This window comes from Dendrobates tinctorius, unplaced genomic scaffold (genome assembly GCF_039654945.1).
Source record: "Dendrobates tinctorius isolate UK_male_01 unplaced genomic scaffold, ASM3965494v1 ptg000237l, whole genome shotgun sequence".
Taxonomy (NCBI): domain Eukaryota; kingdom Metazoa; phylum Chordata; class Amphibia; order Anura; family Dendrobatidae; genus Dendrobates; species Dendrobates tinctorius.
The window spans coordinates 3,766,999-3,785,055 of NW_027361904.1; the positions used below are offsets into that span (position 1 = coordinate 3,766,999).

General features: G+C 53.0%; 1 protein-coding gene across 1 annotated transcript in view; it reads right to left on the reverse strand.

Annotated features, from left to right (window-relative positions):
* Positions 1 to 565: 565 nt before the first annotated feature.
* Positions 566 to 18,057, reverse strand: part of LOC141060432 (uncharacterized) — a 67,570-nt gene continuing 50,078 nt past the window's right edge. Inside the window, 2 exon segments of the mRNA XM_073556682.1 lie at positions 566 to 996; positions 1,047 to 1,863. Of these exon segments, the coding sequence (XP_073412783.1) occupies positions 671 to 996; positions 1,047 to 1,863 (1,143 nt within the window). The 3' untranslated portion in view covers positions 566 to 670.

Genomic DNA, 18,057 nt, shown 5'->3' on the forward strand with positions numbered 1-18,057 from the left:
GATGGATCAGTTCTTGCAAACTCCTTTAGTTTTTCAGCCATCCCTAACCCTTTTGAACGATTCATGATTCACAATAATGTAGTATAGCAAGGTGAGTGAACGTATGTTTATAGAGTCCCCTCTTCCTCTGCTTCCAGTTGAAACAGAGCCATTATAAGATATATATATATATATATATATATATATACACACACACTAGTCTTAGTGCAGTAATATAGAGGAGTGCAGACAACTCTGAGCAGATTAATAAAGTGGAGTGCTGAGTTCTATGGCGAATCTAAAGCTGTTGCGCAAGTCCGTGCAGAAGAAAGAGCTGCAGCGTCTGCAGGGACGGCAATAAGAGTCCAGAGAACTCCAAAAATGGCGGGTACCGAGGACCAGCTATATTGTTAATGAGGGAGCGTGGGGCTCATTTCTCAGAGCTCACACCACGCTTCCCCCTCAGGTACCTCCAGGAGACAGCCGCGTCTACCGGTCAGTCCCTTCGGAAGTGGAATCAACAGCGCTGTGCATCCTTTTATCGGAGCGCACAGTAGAAGATGATGCCGTCGTCCACAGGCCTTATTTCCCGCCGGTGCTTTCCCAGAGCCCAACTCACCGGAGCCGCGCACCGCACCTCCCCAGGAGCCCAGGGGACCACATAGCTTGCAGGTAAACCCCGTTCAGGGTGTTATAAAGTCAGGATCTTAGCCAGGATTATGGGAGCTCTCAGCTCCACTACATCGCCACACCCCCCTGTGTGAGTATTTTGATGGTTAAGAAGATCTGATTTGTTGATAAAGCTTTTTCCACATTCTGAGCATGAAAATGGTTTTCCTGTGTGAATTCTCTGGTGTACAGTAACAGCTGACTTTTGGTTAAAACACTTCCCACATATGATGCATGAAAATGGCTTCTCCCCTGTATGAATTATTTGATGCCGAAGAATATCTGGTTTCTGGGTAAAGCATTTCCCACATTCCGAACAAGAAAATGGCTTCTCCCCTGTGTGTGTGAGTTCTTAGATGTGTAACAAGCTGTGATTTCCTATTAAAACGTGTGAGTATTTTGATGCTTAAGAAGATTTGATTTGTTGATAAAACTTTTTCCACATTCTGAGCATGAAAATGGTTTTCCTGTGTGAATTCTCTGGTGTACAATTAAAGATGACTTTTGGTTATAGCACTTCCCACATATGGTACATGAAAATGGCTTCTCCCCTGTATGAATTATTTGATGTCGTAGAAGATCTGGTTTCTGGGTAAAGCATTTCCCACATTCCGAACATGAAAACGGCTTCTCCCCTGTGTGGGTTTTTAGATGTGTAACAAGTTGTGATTTCCGAATAAAACACTTCATACATTCTGAACACGAAAATGGCTTCTCCCCTGTGTGAGTTCTTAGATGTGTAACAAGTTGTGATTTCCAATTAAAACACTTCATACATTCTGAACACGAAAATGGCTTATCCACTGTATGATTTTTTGTATGTCTAGCAAGCTGTGATTTACAATTAAAACGTTTCTCACATTCTGAACATGAATATGGCTTCTCCCCTGTGTGAGTTCTTAGATGTGTAACAAGTTGTGATTTCCAATTAAAACACTTCGTACATTCTGAACATGAAAATGGCTTATCCACTATATGATTTTTTGTATGGTCAGCAAGCTGTGATTTACTGCTATAACAATTTGCACATTCTGAACATGAATACGGCTTCTCCCCTGTGTGAGTTCTTAGATGTGTAACAAGCTGTGATTTCCGATTAAATCGTTTCTCACATTCTGGACATGAAAATGGTTTTCCGCTGTGAGTTCTCTGATGTACAATTAGAGTTGAATTTTGTTTAAAACACTTTCCACATATAGTACAAGAAAATGGCTTCTCCCCTGTGTGAATTCTTACATGGTTAACAAGATATGATTTCCAAGTAAAACATTTCTTACATTCTGGACATGAATATGGCTTCTCTCCTTTGTCAGCTCCTTTATGTTGAACATCCTTCGTATGGCTTTTATTTTGATCAACATTCTGGGGTGAATCAGCAGACAGGACTTGTTTAAGTGCATCAGATGACAGATCTTGGATGTGAAGAGCTGAGGGTATATCTGGGACAACAGGATTGTCTTCATATGTATTCTGTATATCAGAATCATCTGTCAAAGGATAAACCAGATATTGAAATTTTTAAACCATATAACATTAAAACTTGGTTTCCACTGGTAAATTCAAATCCCTGACTGCAGGATCGGTTGCACTACCAAGATAACGATGGTCTTATTACGACCCAACTACAATACCAAAGTCAAATCACACAGACAGTTACTTAATAATATTAAATTTATCCAGAATCCTATACCACAAGACCAACATCCGTGGCTACTTTAGGTAAGGCGACAGAAGAGGAATAAGACTTTATGATACCATAAAACCAGTGTTTAAAGACTGTATAAGGAAGGAGTGAGCAACAGAAATGTACAACCAAGCAGATATGTCACTTTTTAACACCTTGTGATTAATAAAAAAATAAAAATCTGTATATTTTTCTCCTAGAAAAAAAGTCAGAATATAGGAATATTTTATCACTTTTCCTATTTTTAAATTTGTATCCTGCACATTTCCCTGATGAAATTACTTTAGTGAAACAATTGATCAAGAATTTTATGATTAAATTGTTGGGCCCCAGACATCCTATCAGGACACAATGAGTTCTAAGAGATGACACTCAGCTTCCATGTAACCATGAAATTTGGGTGTGTGATAATATCAATCTCTACATCTGTCACTTACGAGTCCATGGTGAGCAGCATTACTGACCCTCAGAGCAGTAATCTCCCATCCTCTCCTGTTATTTGGGTGGATGTTGTCGTGCATCTTGGTTCAAACCCCTTAGTCTGTGCTTTGTGGTCGGCTTCTCTGTCTGCCAAGCCACAGCAGATACACCTTTTCTCCGGGAGTTTAGGTTCTGCTATCCTTGCTACAGTCTTTTTAGGATACCAAGTGTTTCCTTTTTCTCATTTGTCTGCCCTATCACCTTTCGGGTGCAGCTTTCTATACTTTACCCCTGCTGGCTTTTCCTGCTGGTGATGGTCTCATTTGGAAGTCCATCCATATTGCTATTGTTTAAGCCGGTCAGTGAAAGACTATTTGGGGTTTATCTCTTCATTATTTATCCTGCACCTATCTTCGGTTTCTTGTTAAGAAGTAGGCGGTTTATTTTCTAACAGTAAATTAATTTATTTAATGCTTTATTTTGTATTTCGTGGTTTATTTTACTCACTCTGGCATCTTTTTCTATTTGACCACATTTTACCTTTTGTAGGTAATTTGCACTCTTCTCTGCCTTCTGTTTCTTTAGGAGGAACGTGCATGCTTGACGGCCTTTCAGGCAGCATTGGTCCGAATTGCTATTGTCTAGTCTGTGGTTAGGGCTAACTCAGCTCATGCAGTAACCACTACAGGATCTCTAGTCTGTACAGGAACTGGCTGGGTCAGTTCCAGTTTTTCCAGAGTAGTTACTACACAATCATAACAGATTTTTCCATGTTCTGTATTCTGTCACACAATGAGAAAAGTTTAATAAAAGCTAATGGTTTCTTAATCCCTAAATTTGTCAAATATCTTTACCTCATCAGTACTGACAGCAGATTAAAGGAAACAGAACTCGGCCTCGCTCACACGGGCAGAATTCATCTCGAGCTGTATTTTTCATCTATAATATGACTGTACATCCTGTTATCACCTGCACCGGTATCACAGATTCATTAATATTTAATTTGTTTTTATGAAGGGTGAAGGGATCAATATACTGCTGAAAAACTGATAGAGCGAAGAGTATTAAAAAAATCGTATTCGGTGACTTAGAGGAATCTGTGACTTGTTTTCACTCACCTTGCCGGTTATCTATAGAGGTCTCCTCTTTACACCGCTGGTCGCATCTCACATTAGGGGTCTCCTCTTTACACCGCTGATCACTCCTCACATTAGGGGTCTCCTCTTTACACCGCTGATCGCCACTCACATATCTCTCTGGACCATTAATATAGTCCAGACCTTCATCCAGATACAAAAGCTGCAAAACAAATGTTGTAAAAGTCCCCGATGATGGGAGAAATCCTTGGGAATAATGGTGAGAAGATCCGGACATGTGATGTCTGTGGTCAGCTGTGATCCTGCCGTCTCCACCGCTCTCATTACACAAGTATCTACTATCTAATTGTCTAATTCTGTCTGTCTGTCTGTAATGGAAATCCCACCTCGCTGATTGGTCGCAGCCTAACTGCCGCGACCAATCAACAACAGTTTCTTAGTCGTCGTGGCAACACGGCCGCATTGCTTATTGTACAGGCACATTACAGCCGTTAAAGGCATCACTGCTGCGTTGCTCATTACACAGGCACAGTCCTGTACATATTCTGGAGTACAATACATTAGGTAACAGCAGAACAGTGATTGCATATCTGGGTGTAACTGGAGCACAATACATTAGGTAAAAGCAGAAAAGTGACTGCAGCTCTGGGTGTAACTGGAGTACAATACATTAGGTGACAGCAGAACAGTGACTGCAGATCTGGGTGTAACTTGAGTACACTACAATAGGTAACAGCAGAACAGTGACTGCAACTCTGGGTGTAACAGGAGTACATTAGGTAACAGCAGAACAGTGACTGCAGCTCTGGGTGTAACTGGACTACAATACATTAGGTAAAAGCAGAACAGTGACTGCAGCTCTGGGTGTAACTGGAGTACAATACATTAGATAACAGCAGAACAGTGACAGCAGCTCTGGGTGTAACTGGAGTACAATACATTAGGTAACAGCAGAACAGTGACTGCAGGTCTGGGTGTAACTTGAGTACAATACATTTGGTAAGATCTGAACAGTGACTGCAACTCTGGGTGTAACAGGAGTACATTAGGTAAGAGCAGAACGGTGACTGCAGCTCTGGGTGTAACTGGACTACAATACATTAGGTAAAAGCAGAACAGTGACTGCTGCTCTGGGATGAACTGGATTACAATATATTAGATAACAGCAGAACAGTGACAGCAGCTCTGGCTGTAACTGGAGTACAATACATTAGGCAACAGCAGAACAGTGACAGCAGCTCCGGGTGTAACAGGAGTATAATACACTAGATGGTGGCCCGATTCTATCGCATCGGGTATTCTAGAGTCTCTGTTAAAATAAAAAATAGTTATATACTCACCTTCCGATGACCCCCGGACTCAGTCCCTCCCCTCAACACGCTCCCGGCATCTTCCAGTCCCAGTAATGCTTAGTGAGAAGGGCCGGAGATGACATCACTCTCGCGAGAGCGCAACGTCATCAGTGGTGTTTCGCGCTAAGCATTACTGGGACCGGAAGATGCCGGGAGCGTGGAGAGGAGAGAAAGAGTCCGGGGGCCGTCGGGAGGTGAGTGTATCACTATTTTTTATTTTAACAGAGACTCTAGAATACCCGATGCGATAGAACCGGGCCACAATCTAGTAAAACATATGATACTGGATGAGAAAACAAGACTGAACACAAGGACGTCACAGCCGTCTACACATCATAGGGAGATCTCCATCTACCTGATGGTCCTGTGGAGGAGGAGGAGGAGGAGGAGCGGGACATCTCTCTGGGGTTGTCCTCTTACTGGAGAGAGCTGAGGAGACACAGACAGGACTGACATCATTATTACATACAGAGAATTATAGGCCGTGTGTATTTAGTCCTGTCTATTACCTGGTGATGTGCGGGGCCGGTGCTCCTCCATCATCACCTCCTGGTACCGATCCTTGTGTCCTTCTAGATACTCCCACTCCTCCATGGAGAAATAGATGGTGACGTCCTGACACCTTATAGGAACCTGACACACACAATGATACCATCATCACCCAGAATCCTCCAGTGCTGTCCTGTATAATGTCCCAGCATTCCCAGCAGTGTCACCTCTCCAGTCAGCAGCTCAATCATCTTCTTGGTGAGTTCTAGGATCTTCTGGGCATTGATGTCCTCATGTATCCGGGGGTGAGGTGGAGGCCCCGGGAATGGGCTCAGGGTTCCTCCCCGTCCTTCAGACACAGGAGCCTGACAGCAATCACTTGAGGTCTTTACTAATGTGTAATCCTGAGTGTGGAGACATTAATATCACTACAGACATCTCCAGAGTCCATCACCTCTCCGGTCATATCCCCTGTTATTCCCATAGATAATGAGGTCATGTGATGACATCAGAGCCTCTCACCTCTCCGGTAAGATGGAAGATTAGCTCCAGGGTGAGGTTTATTATTCTCTCCGCCATCTTGTCTCTGTCATTGTTCATCTTTCATAGGTCAATACAGAAAAATCTCCTATTTAAAAAAAAAAAACATACCTGGAGATAAGAGGAAATCTTTTGATAGGATATAAAAGTGTAGATGTTATATTCTCTCTTCTATTCAATAGAAGAATAACTTGGGGTCTGTCACTCTCTCTCCTCCATGTGTAGTGCAGGGTCTGTCGCTCTCTCTCTCCTCCATGTGTAGTGCAGGGTCTGTCGCTCCCTCTCCTCCATGTGTAGTGCGGGGTCTGTCGCTCTCTCTCCCGCATGTGTAGTGCGGGGTCTGTCACTCCCTCTCCTCCATGTGTAGTGCGGGGTCTGTCGCTCTCTCTTCCGCATGTGTAGTGCGGGGACTGTCACTCCCTCTCCCCCATGTGTAGTGCGGGGTCTGTCACTCTCTCTCCTCCATGTGTAGTGCAGGGTCTGTCGCTCTCTCTCCTCCATGTGTAGTGCAGGGTCTGTCGCTCTCTCTCGCCTCCATGTGTAGTGCGGGGTCTGTCACTCTCTCTCCTTCATGTGTAGTGCGGGGTCTGTCACTCCCTCTCCTCCATGTCTAGTGCGGGGTCTGTCACTCTCTCTCCTCCATGTGTAGTGCGGGGTCTGTCACTCCCTCTCCTCCATGTGTAGTGCGGGGTCTGTCGCTCTCTCTCCACCATGTGTAGTGCGGGGTCTGTCACTCTCTCTCCTCCATGTGTAGTGCGGGGTCTGTCACTCTCTCTCTCCTCCATGTGTAGTGCGGGGTCTGTCACTCTCTTTCCTCCATGTGTAGTGCGGGGTCTGTCGCTCTCTCTCCACCATGTGTAGTGCGGGGTCTGTCACTCTCTCTCCTCCATGTGTAGTGCGGGGTCTGTCACTCTCTCTCTCCTCCATGTGTAGTGCGGGGTCTGTCACTCTCTCTCCTCCATGTGTAGTGCGGGGTCTGTCACTCTCTCTCCTCCATGTGTAGTGCGGGGTCTGTCACTCTCTCTCCCCCATGTGTAGTGCGGGGTCTGTCGCTCTCTCTCCTCCATGTGTAGTGCGGGGGTCTGTCACTCTCTCTCTCCTCCATGTGTAGTGCGGGGTCTGTCACTCTCTCCTCCAAGTGTAGTGCGGGGTCTGTCACTCTCTCTCCTCCATGTGTAGTGCGGGGTCTGTCACTCTCTCTCCCCCATGTGTAGTGCGGGGTCTGTCGCTCTCTCTCCTCCATGTGTAGTGCGGGGTCTGTCACTCTCTCTCCTCCATGTGTAGTGCGGGGTCTGTCGCTCTCTACCCCATGTGTAGTGCGGGGTCTGTCACTCTCTCTCCCGCATGTGTAGTGCGGGGTCTGTCACTCCCTCTCCTCCATGTGTAGTTCGGGGTCTGTCGCTCTCTCTTCCGCATGTGTAGTGCGGGGTCTGTCACTCCCTCTCCTCCATGTGTAGTGCGGGGTCTGTCACTCTCTCTCCCCCATGTGTAGTGCAGGGTCAGTCACTCTCTCTCCCCCATGTGTAGTGCGGGGTCTGTCACTCTCTCTCCTCCATGTGTAGTGCGGGGTCTGTCGCTCTCTCTCCACCATGTGTAGTGCGGGGTCTGTCACTCTCTCTCCTCCATGTGTAGTGCGGGGTCTGTCACTCTCTCTCTCCTCCATGTGTAGTGCGGGGTCTGTCACTCTCTTTCCTCCATGTGTAGTGCAGGGTCTGTCGCTCTCTCTCTCCTCCATGTGTAGTGCGGGGTCTGTCACTCTCTCTCTCCTCCATGTGTAGTGCGGGGTCTGTCACTCTCTCTCCTCCATGTGTAGTGCGGGGTCTGTCACTCTCTCTCCTCCATGTGTAGTGCGGGGTCTGTCACTCTCTCTCCTCCATGTGTAGTGCGGGGTCTGTCACTCTCTCTCCCCCATGTGTAGTGCGGGGTCTGTCGCTCTCTCTCCTCCATGTGTAGTGCGGGGGTCTGTCACTCTCTCTCTCCTCCATGTGTAGTGCGGGGTCTGTCACTCTCTCCTCCAAGTGTAGTGCGGGGTCTGTCACTCTCTCTCCTCCATGTGTAGTGCGGGGTCTGTCACTCTCTCTCCCCCATGTGTAGTGCAGGGTCTGTCACTCTCTCTCCCCCATGTGTAGTGCGGGGTCTGTCACTCTCTCTCCTCCATGTGTAGTGCGGGGTCTGTCGCTCTCTCTCCACCATGTGTAGTGCGGGGTCTGTCACTCTCTCTCCTCCATGTGTAGTGCGGGGTCTGTCACTCTCTCTCTCCTCCATGTGTAGTGCGGGGTCTGTCACTCTCTTTCCTCCATGTGTAGTGCAGGGTCTGTCGCTCTCTCTCTCCTCCATGTGTAGTGCGGGGTTTGTCACTCTCTCTCTCCTCCATGTGTAGTGCGGGGTCTGTCACTCTCTCTCCTCCATGTGTAGTGCGGGGTCTGTCACTCTCTCTCCTCCATGTGTAGTGCGGGGTCTGTCACTCTCTCTCCTCCATGTGTAGTGCGGGGTCTGTCACTCTCTCTCCCCCATGTGTAGTGCGGGGTCTGTCGCTCTCTCTCCTCCATGTGTAGTGCGGGGGTCTGTCACTCTCTCTCTCCTCCATGTGTAGTGCGGGGTCTGTCACTCTCTCCTCCAAGTGTAGTGCGGGGTCTGTCACTCTCTCTCCCCCATGTGTAGTGCGGGGTCTGTCCCTCTCTCTCCTCCATGTGTAGTGCGGGGTCTGTCACTCTCTCTCCTCCATGTGTAGTGCGGGGTCTGTCACTCTCTCTCCTCCATGTGTAGTGCGGGGTCTGTCCCTCTCTCTCCTCCATGTGTAGTGCGGGGTCTGTCCCTCTCTCTCCTCCATGTGTAGTGCGGGGTCTGTCACTCTCTCTCCTCCATGTGTAGTGCGGGGTCTGTCACTCTCTCTCCTCCATGTGTAGTGCGGGGTCTGTCGCTCTCTCTCCTCCATGTGTAGTGCAGGGTCTGTCGCTCTCTCTCTCCCCCATGTGTAGTGTGGGGTCTGTCGCTCTCTCTCCTCCATGTGTAGTGCGGGGTCTGTCGCTCTCTCTCCTCCATGTGTAGTGCGGGGTCTGTCGCTCTCTCTCCTCCATGTGTAGTGCGGGGTCTGTCCCTCTCTCTCCTCCATGTGTAGTGCGGGGTCTGTCGCTCTCTCTCCCCCATGTGTAGTGCGGTGTCTGTCGCTCTCTCTCCCCCATGTGTAGTGCGGGGTCTGTCACTCTCTCTCCCCCATGTGTAGTGCGGTGTCTGTCGCTCTCTCTCCCCCATGTGTAGTGCGGGGTCTGTCGCTCTCTCTCCTCCATGTGTAGTGCGGGGTCTGTCACTCTCTCTCCCCCATGTGTAGTGCGGGGTCTGTCGCTCTCGCTCCTCCATGTGTAGTGCGGGGTCTGTCGCTCTCTCTCCTCCATATGTGTAGTGCGGGGTCTGTCGCTCTCTCTCCTCCATGTGTAGTGCGGGGTCTGTCACTCTCGCTCCACCATGTGTAGTGCGGGGTCTGTCGCTCTCTCTCCTCCATGTGTAGTGCGGGGTCTGTCGCTCTCTCTCCCCCATGTGTAGTGCGGGGTCTGTCACTCTCGCTCCTCCATGTGTAGTGCGGGGTCTGTCACTCTCTCTCCTCCATGTGTAGTGCGGGGTCTGTCCCTCTCTCTCCTCCATGTGTAGTGCAGGGTCTGTCGCTCTCTCTCCCCCATGTGTAGTGCAGGGTCTGTCACTCTCTCTCCCCCATGTGTAGTGTGGGGTCTGTCCCTCTCTCTCCCCCATGTGTAGTGCGGGGTCTGTCACTCTCTCTCCCCCATGTGTAGTGCAGAGTCTGTCCCTCTCTCTCCTCCATGTGTAGTGCGGGGTCTGTCACTCTCTCTCCTCCATGTGTAGTGCGGGGTCTGTCACTCTCTCTCTCCTCCATGTGTAGTGCGGGGTCTGTCACTCTCTTTCCTCCATGTGTAGTGCAGGGTCTGTCGCTCTCTCTCTCCTCCATGTGTAGTGCGGGGTCTGTCACTCTCTCTCTCCTCCATGTGTAGTGCGGGGTCTGTCACTCTCTCTCCTCCATGTGTAGTGCGGGGTCTGTCACTCTCTCCTCCAAGTGTAGTGCGGGGTCTGTCACTCTCTCTCCCCCATGTGTAGTGCGGGGTCTGTCCCTCTCTCTCCTCCATGTGTAGTGCGGGGTCTGTCACTCTCTCTCCTCCATGTGTAGTGCGGGGTCTGTCACTCTCTCTCCTCCATGTGTAGTGCGGGGTCTGTCCCTCTCTCTCCTCCATGTGTAGTGCGGGGTCTGTCCCTCTCTCTCCTCCATGTGTAGTGCGGGGTCTGTCACTCTCTCTCCTCCATGTGTAGTGCGGGGTCTGTCACTCTCTCTCCTCCATGTGTAGTGCGGGGTCTGTCGCTCTCTCTCCTCCATGTGTAGTGCAGGGTCTGTCGCTCTCTCTCTCCCCCATGTGTAGTGCGGGGTCTGTCGCTCTCTCTCCTCCATGTGTAGTGCGGGGTCTGTCGCTCTCTCTCCTCCATGTGTAGTGCGGGGTCTGTCGCTCTCTCTCCTCCATGTGTAGTGCGGGGTCTGTCCCTCTCTCTCCTCCATGTGTAGTGCGGGGTCTGTCGCTCTCTCTCCCCCATGTGTAGTGCGGTGTCTGTCGCTCTCTCTCCCCCATGTGTAGTGCGGGGTCTGTCACTCTCTCTCCCCCATGTGTAGTGCGGTGTCTGTCGCTCTCTCTCCCCCATGTGTAGTGCGGGGTCTGTCGCTCTCTCTCCTCCATGTGTAGTGCGGGGTCTGTCACTCTCTCTCCCCCATGTGTAGTGCGGGGTCTGTCGCTCTCGCTCCTCCATGTGTAGTGCGGGGTCTGTCGCTCTCTCTCCTCCATATGTGTAGTGCGGGGTCTGTCGCTCTCTCTCCTCCATGTGTAGTGCGGGGTCTGTCACTCTCGCTCCACCATGTGTAGTGCGGGGTCTGTCGCTCTCTCTCCTCCATGTGTAGTGCGGGGTCTGTCGCTCTCTCTCCCCCATGTGTAGTGCGGGGTCTGTCACTCTCGCTCCTCCATGTGTAGTGCGGGGTCTGTCACTCTCTCTCCTCCATGTGTAGTGCGGGGTCTGTCCCTCTCTCTCCTCCATGTGTAGTGCAGGGTCTGTCGCTCTCTCTCCCCCATGTGTAGTGCAGGGTCTGTCACTCTCTCTCCCCCATGTGTAGTGTGGGGTCTGTCCCTCTCTCTCCCCCATGTGTAGTGCGGGGTCTGTCACTCTCTCTCCCCCATGTGTAGTGCAGAGTCTGTCCCTCTCTCTCCTCCATGTGTAGTGCGGGGTCTGTCACTCTCTCTCCTCCATGTGTAGTGCGGGGTCTGTCACTCTCTCTCTCCTCCATGTGTAGTGCGGGGTCTGTCACTCTCTTTCCTCCATGTGTAGTGCAGGGTCTGTCGCTCTCTCTCTCCTCCATGTGTAGTGCGGGGTCTGTCACTCTCTCTCTCCTCCATGTGTAGTGCGGGGTCTGTCACTCTCTCTCCTCCATGTGTAGTGCGGGGTCTGTCACTCTCTCTCCTCCATGTGTAGTGCGGGGTCTGTCACTCTCTCTCCTCCATGTGTAGTACGGGGTCTGTCTCTCTCTCTTCCCCATGTGTAGTGCGAGGTCTGTCGCTCTCTCTCCCCCATGTGTAGTGCGGGGTCTGTCGCTCTCTCTCCTCCATGTGTAGTGCGGGGTCTGTCGCTCTCTCTCCCCCATGTGTAGTCCGGGGTCTGTCACTCTCTCTCCTCCATGTGTAGTGCGGGGTCTGTCACTCTCTCTCCTCCATGTGTAGTGCGGGGTCTGTCACTCTCTCTCCTCCATGTGTAGTACGGGGTCTGTCTCTCTCTCTTCCCCATGTGTAGTGCGAGGTCTGTCGCTCTCTCTCCCCCATGTGTAGTGCGGGGTCCGTCGCTCTCTCTCCTCCATGTGTAGTGCGGGGTCTGTCGCTCTCTCTCCCCCATGTGTAGTGCGGGGTCTGTCGCTCTCTCTCCTCCATGTGTAGTGTGGGGTCTGTCGCTCTCTCTCCTCCATGTGTAGTGCGGGGTCTGTCGCTCTCTCTCCTCCATGTGTAGTGCGGGGTCTGTCCCTCTCTCTCCTCCATGTGTAGTGCGGGGTCTGTCACTCTCTCTCCTCCATGTGTAGTGCGGGGTCTGTCACTCTCTCTCCTCCATGTGTAGTGCGGGGTCTGTCACTCTCTCTCCTCCATGTGTAGTGCGGGGTCTGTCACTCTCTCTCCTCCATGTGTAGTGCGGGGTCTGTCACTCTCTCTCCTCCATGTGTAGTGCGGGGTCTGTCACTCTCTCTCCTCCATGTGTAGTGCGGGGTCTGTCACTCTCTCTCCTCCATGTGTAGTGCGGGGTCTGTCGCTCTCTCTCCCCCATGTGTAGTGCGGGGTCTGTCGCTCTCTCTCCTCCATGTGTAGTGTGGGGTCTGTCGCTCTCTCTCCTCCATGTGTAGTGCGGGGTCTGTCGCTCTCTCTCCTCCATGTGTAGTGCTGGGTCTGTCACTCTCTCTCCTCCATGTGTAGTGCGGGGTCTGTCCCTCTCTCTCCTCCATGTGTAGTGCGGGGTCTGTCGCTCTCTCTCCTCCATGTGTAGTGCGGGGTCTGTCGCTCTCTCTCCTCCATGTGTAGTGCGGGGTCTGTCGCTCTCTCTCCTCCATGTGTGGTGCGGGGTCTGTCACCCTCTCTCCTCCATGTGTAGTGCGGGGTCTGTCCCTCTCTCTCCTCCATGTGTAGTGCGGGGTCTGTCCCTCTCTCTCCTCCATGTGTAGTGCGGGGTCTGTCACTCTCTCTCCTCCATGTGTAGTGCGGGGTCTGTCACTCTCTCTCCTCCATGTGTAGTGCGGGGTCTGTCACTCTCTCTCCTCCATGTGTAGTGCGGGGTCTGTCCCTCTCTCTCCTCCATGTGTAGTGCGGGGTCTGTCACTCTCTCTCCTCCATGTGTAGTGCGGGGTCTGTCCCTCTCTCTCCTCCATGTGTAGTGCGGGGTCTGTCGCTCTCTCTCCTCCATGTGTAGTGCGGGGTCTGTCGCTCTCTCTCCTCCATGTGTAGTGCGGGGTCTGTCACTCTCTCTCCTCCATGTGTAGTGCGGGGTCTGTCCCTCTCTCTCCTCCATGTGTAGTGCGGGGTCTGTCACTCTCTCTCCTCCATGTGTAGTGCGGGGTCTGTCGCTCTCTCTCCTCCATGTGTAGTGCGGGGTCTGTCACTCTCTCTCCTCCATGTGTAGTGCGGGGTCTGTCCCTCTCTCTCCTCCATGTGTAGTGCGGGGTCTGTCACTCTCTCTCCTCCATGTGTAGTGCGGGGTCTGTCGCTCTCTCTCCTCCATGTGTAGTGCGGGGTCTGTCACTCTCTCTCCTCCATGTGTAGTGCGGGGTCTGTCCCTCTCTCTCCTCCATGTGTAGTGCGGGGTCTGTCGCTCTCTCTCCTCCATGTGTAGTGCGGGGTCTGTCGCTCTCTCTCCTCCATGTGTGGTGCGGGGTCTGTCACACTCTCTCCTCCATGTGTAGTGCGGGGTCTGTCCCTCTCTCCTCCATGTGTAGTGCGGGGTCTGTCCCTCTCTCTCCTCCATGTGTAGTGTGGGGTCTGTCACTCTCTCTCCTCCATGTGTAGTGCGGGGTCTGTCGCTCTCTCTCCTCCATGTGTAGTGCGGGGTCTGTCACTCTCTCTCCTCCATGTGTAGTGCGGGGTCTGTCACTCTCTCTCCTCCATGTGTAGTGCGGGGTCTGTCACTCTCTCTCCTCCATGTGTAGTGCGGGGTCTGTCACTCTCTCTCCTCCATGTGTAGTGCGGGGTCTGTCACTCTCTCTCCTCCATGTGTAGTGCGGGGTCTGTCACTCTCTCTCCTCCATGTGTAGTGCGGGGTCTGTCCCTCTCTCTCCTCCATGTGTAGTGCGGGGTCTGTCGCTCTCTCTCCTCCATGTGTGGTGCGGGGTCTGTCACTCTCTCCTCCATGTGTAGTGCGGGGTCTGTCCCTCTCTCTCCTCCATGTGTAGTGCGGGGTCTGTCACTCTCTCCTCCATGTGTAGTGCGGGGTCTGTCGCTCTCTCTCCCCCATGTGTAGTGCGGGGTCTGTCGCTCTCTCTCCTCCATGTGTAGTGCGGGGTCTGTCCCTCTCTCTCCCCCATGTGTAGTGCGGGGTCTGTCGCTCTCTCTCCCCCATGTGTAGTGCGGGGTCTGTCGCTCTCTCTCCCCCATGTGTAGTGCGGGGTCTGTCGCTCTCTCTCCTCCATGTGTAGTGCGGGGTCTGTCGCTCTCTCTCCCCCATGTGTAGTGCGGGGTCTGTCGCTCTCTCTCCTCCATGTGTAGTGCAGGGTCTGTCACTCTCTCTCCCCCATGTGTAGTGCGGGGTCTGTCACTCTCTCTCCTCCATGTGTAGTGCGGGGTCTGTCCCTCTCTCTCCTCCATGTGTAGTGCGGGGTCTGTCACTCTCTCTCCTCCATGTGTAGTGCGGGGTCTGTCGCTCTCTCTCCTCCATGTGTAGTGCGGGGTCTGTCTCTCTCTCTCCCCCATGTGTAGTGCGGGGTCTGTCACTCTCTCTCCCCCATGTGTAGTGCGGGGTCTGTCGCTCTCTCTCCCCCATGTGTAGTGCGGGGTCTGTCGCTCTCTCTCCTCCATGTGTAGTGCGGGGTCTGTCACTCTCTCTCCTCCATGTGTAGTGCAGGGTCTGTCACTCTCTCTCCCCCATGTGTAGTGCGGGGTCTGTCACTCTCTCTCCTCCATGTGTAGTGCGGGGTCTGTCTCTCTCTCTCCCCCATGTGTAGTGCGGGGTCTGTCACTCTCTCTCCTCCATGTGTAGTGCGGGGTCTGTCACTCTCTCTCCTCCATGTGTAGTGCGGGGTCTGTCACTCTCTCTCCTCCATGTGTAGTGCGGGGTCTGTCACTCTCTCTCCTCCATGTGTAGTGCGGGGTCTGTCACTCTCTCTCCCCCATGTGTAGTGCGGGGTCTGTCGCTCTCTCTCCTCCATGTGTAGTGTGGGGTCTGTCGCTCTCTCTCCTCCATGTGTAGTGCGGGGTCTGTCGCTCTCTCTCCTCCATGTGTAGTGCTGGGTCTGTCACTCTCTCTCCTCCATGTGTAGTGCGGGGTCTGTCCCTCTCTCTCCTCCATGTGTAGTGCGGGGTCTGTCGCTCTCTCTCCTCCATGTGTAGTGCGGGGTCTGTCACTCTCTCTCCTCCATGTGTAGTGCGGGGTCTGTCGCTCTCTCTCCTCCATGTGTGGTGCGGGGTCTGTCACCCTCTCTCCTCCATGTGTAGTGCGGGGTCTGTCCCTCTCTCTCCTCCATGTGTAGTGCGGGGTCTGTCCCTCTCTCTCCTCCATGTGTAGTGCGGGGTCTGTCACTCTCTCTCCTCCATGTGTAGTGCGGGGTCTGTCACTCTCTCTCCTCCATGTGTAGTGCGGGGTCTGTCACTCTCTCTCCTCCATGTGTAGTGCGGGGTCTGTCACTCTCTCTCCTCCATGTGTAGTGCGGGGTCTGTCCCTCTCTCTCCTCCATGTGTAGTGCGGGGTCTGTCACTCTCTCTCCTCCATGTGTAGTGCGGGGTCTGTCCCTCTCTCTCCTCCATGTGTAGTGCGGGGTCTGTCGCTCTCTCTCCTCCATGTGTGGTGCGGGGTCTGTCACTCTCTCTCCTCCATGTGTAGTGCGGGGTCTGTCCCTCTCTCTCCTCCATGTGTAGTGCGGGGTCTGTCCCTCTCTCTCCTCCATGTGTAGTGCGGGGTCTGTCACTCTCTCTCCTCCATGTGTAGTGCGGGGTCTGTCGCTCTCTCTCCTCCATGTGTAGTGCGGGGTCTGTCGCTCTCTCTCCTCCATGTGTAGTGCGGGGTCTGTCACTCTCTCTCCTCCATGTGTAGTGCGGGGTCTGTCCCTCTCTCTCCTCCATGTGTAGTGCGGGGTCTGTCGCTCTCTCTCCTCCATGTGTGGTGCGGGGTCTGTCGCACTCTCTCCTCCATGTGTAGTGCGGGGTCTGTCCCTCTCTCTCCTCCATGTGTAGTGCGGGGTCTGTCCCTCTCTCTCCTCCATGTGTAGTGTGGGGTCTGTCACTCTCTCTCCTCCATGTGTAGTGCGGGGTCTGTCGCTCTCTCTCCTCCATGTGTAGTGCGGGGTCTGTCACTCTCTCTCCTCCATGTGTAGTGCGGGGTCTGTCACTCTCTCTCCTCCATGTGTAGTGCGGGGTCTGTCACTCTCTCTCCTCCATGTGTAGTGCGGGGTCTGTCACTCTCTCTCCTCCATGTGTAGTGCGGGGTCTGTCACTCTCTCTCCTCCATGTGTAGTGCGGGGTCTGTCACTCTCTCTCCTCCATGTGTAGTGCGGGGTCTGTCCCTCTCTCTCCTCCATGTGTAGTGCGGGGTCTGTCGCTCTCTCTCCTCCATGTGTGGTGCGGGGTCTGTCACTCTCTCCTCCATGTGTAGTGCGGGGTCTGTCACTCTCTCTCCTCCATGTGTAGTGCGGGGTCTGTCCCTCTCTCTCCTCCATGTGTAGTGCGGGGTCTGTCACTCTCTCTCCCCCATGTGTAGTGCGGGGTCTGTCACTCTCTGTCCTCCATGTGTAGTGCGGGGTCTGTCCCTCTCTCTCCTCCATGTGTAGTGTGGGGTCTGTCACTCTCTCTCCTCCATGTTTAGTGCGGGGTCTGTCGCTCTCTCTCTCCCCCATGTGTAGTGCGGGGTCTGTCACTCTCTCTCCCCCATGTGTAGTGCGGGGTCTGTCACTCTCTCTCCTCCATGTGTAGTGCGGGGTCTGTCCCTCTCTCTCCTCCATGTGTAGTGCGGGGTCTGTCGCTCTCTCCTCCATGTGTAGTGCGGGGTCTGTCGCTCTCTCTCCCCCATGTGTAGTGCGGGGTCTGTCGCTCTCTCTCCCCCATGTGTAGTGCGGGGTCTGTCGCTCTCTCTCCTCCATGTGTAGTGCGGGGTCTGTCGCTCTCTCTCCCCCATGTGTAGTGCGGGGTCTGTCGCTCTCTCTCCTCCATGTGTAGTGCGGGGTCTGTCGCTCTCTCTCCCCCATGTGTAGTGCGGGGTCTGTCGCTCTCTCTCCTCCATGTGTAGTGCGGGGTCTGTCACTCTCTCTCCCCCATGTGTAGTGCGGGGTCTGTCACTCTCTCTCCTCCATGTGTAGTGCGGGGTCTGTCCCTCTCTCTCCTCCATGTGTAGTGCGGGGTCTGTCACTCTCTCTCCTCCATGTGTAGTGCGGGGTCTGTCCCTCTCTCTCCTCCATGTGTAGTGCGGGGTCTGTCGCTCTCTCTCCTCCATGTGTAGTGCGGGGTCTGTCGCTCTCTCTCCTCCATGTGTAGTGCGGGGTCTGTCGCTCTCTCTCCTCCATGTGTAGTGCGGGGTCTGTCACTCTCTCTCCCCCATGTGTAGTGCGGGGTCTGTCGCTCTCTCCCCCATGTGTAGTGCGGGGTCTGTCGCTCTCTCTCCCCCATGTGTAGTGCGGGGTCTGTCGCTCTCTCCCCCATGTGTAGTGCGGGGTCTGTCGCTCTCTCTCCCCCATGTGTAGTGCGGGGTCTGTCACTCTCTCTCCCCCATGTGTAGTGCGGGGTCTGTCGCTCTCTCTCCCCCATGTGTAGTGCGGGGTCTGTCACTCTCTCTCCCCCATGTGTAGTGCGGGGTCTGTCGCTCTCTCTCCTCCATGTGTAGTGCGAGGTCTGTCGCTCTCTCTCCCCCATGTGTAGTGCGGGGTCTGTCACTCTCTCTCCCCCATGTGTAGTTCGGGGTCTGTAGCTCTCTCTCCTCCATGTGTAGTGCGGGGTCTGTCGCTCTCTCTCCTCCATGTGTAGTGCGGGGTCTGTCGCTCTCTCTCCCCCATGTGTAGTGCGGGGTCTGTCGCTCTCTCTCCTCCATGTGTAGTGCGGGGTCTGTCGCTCTCTCTCCT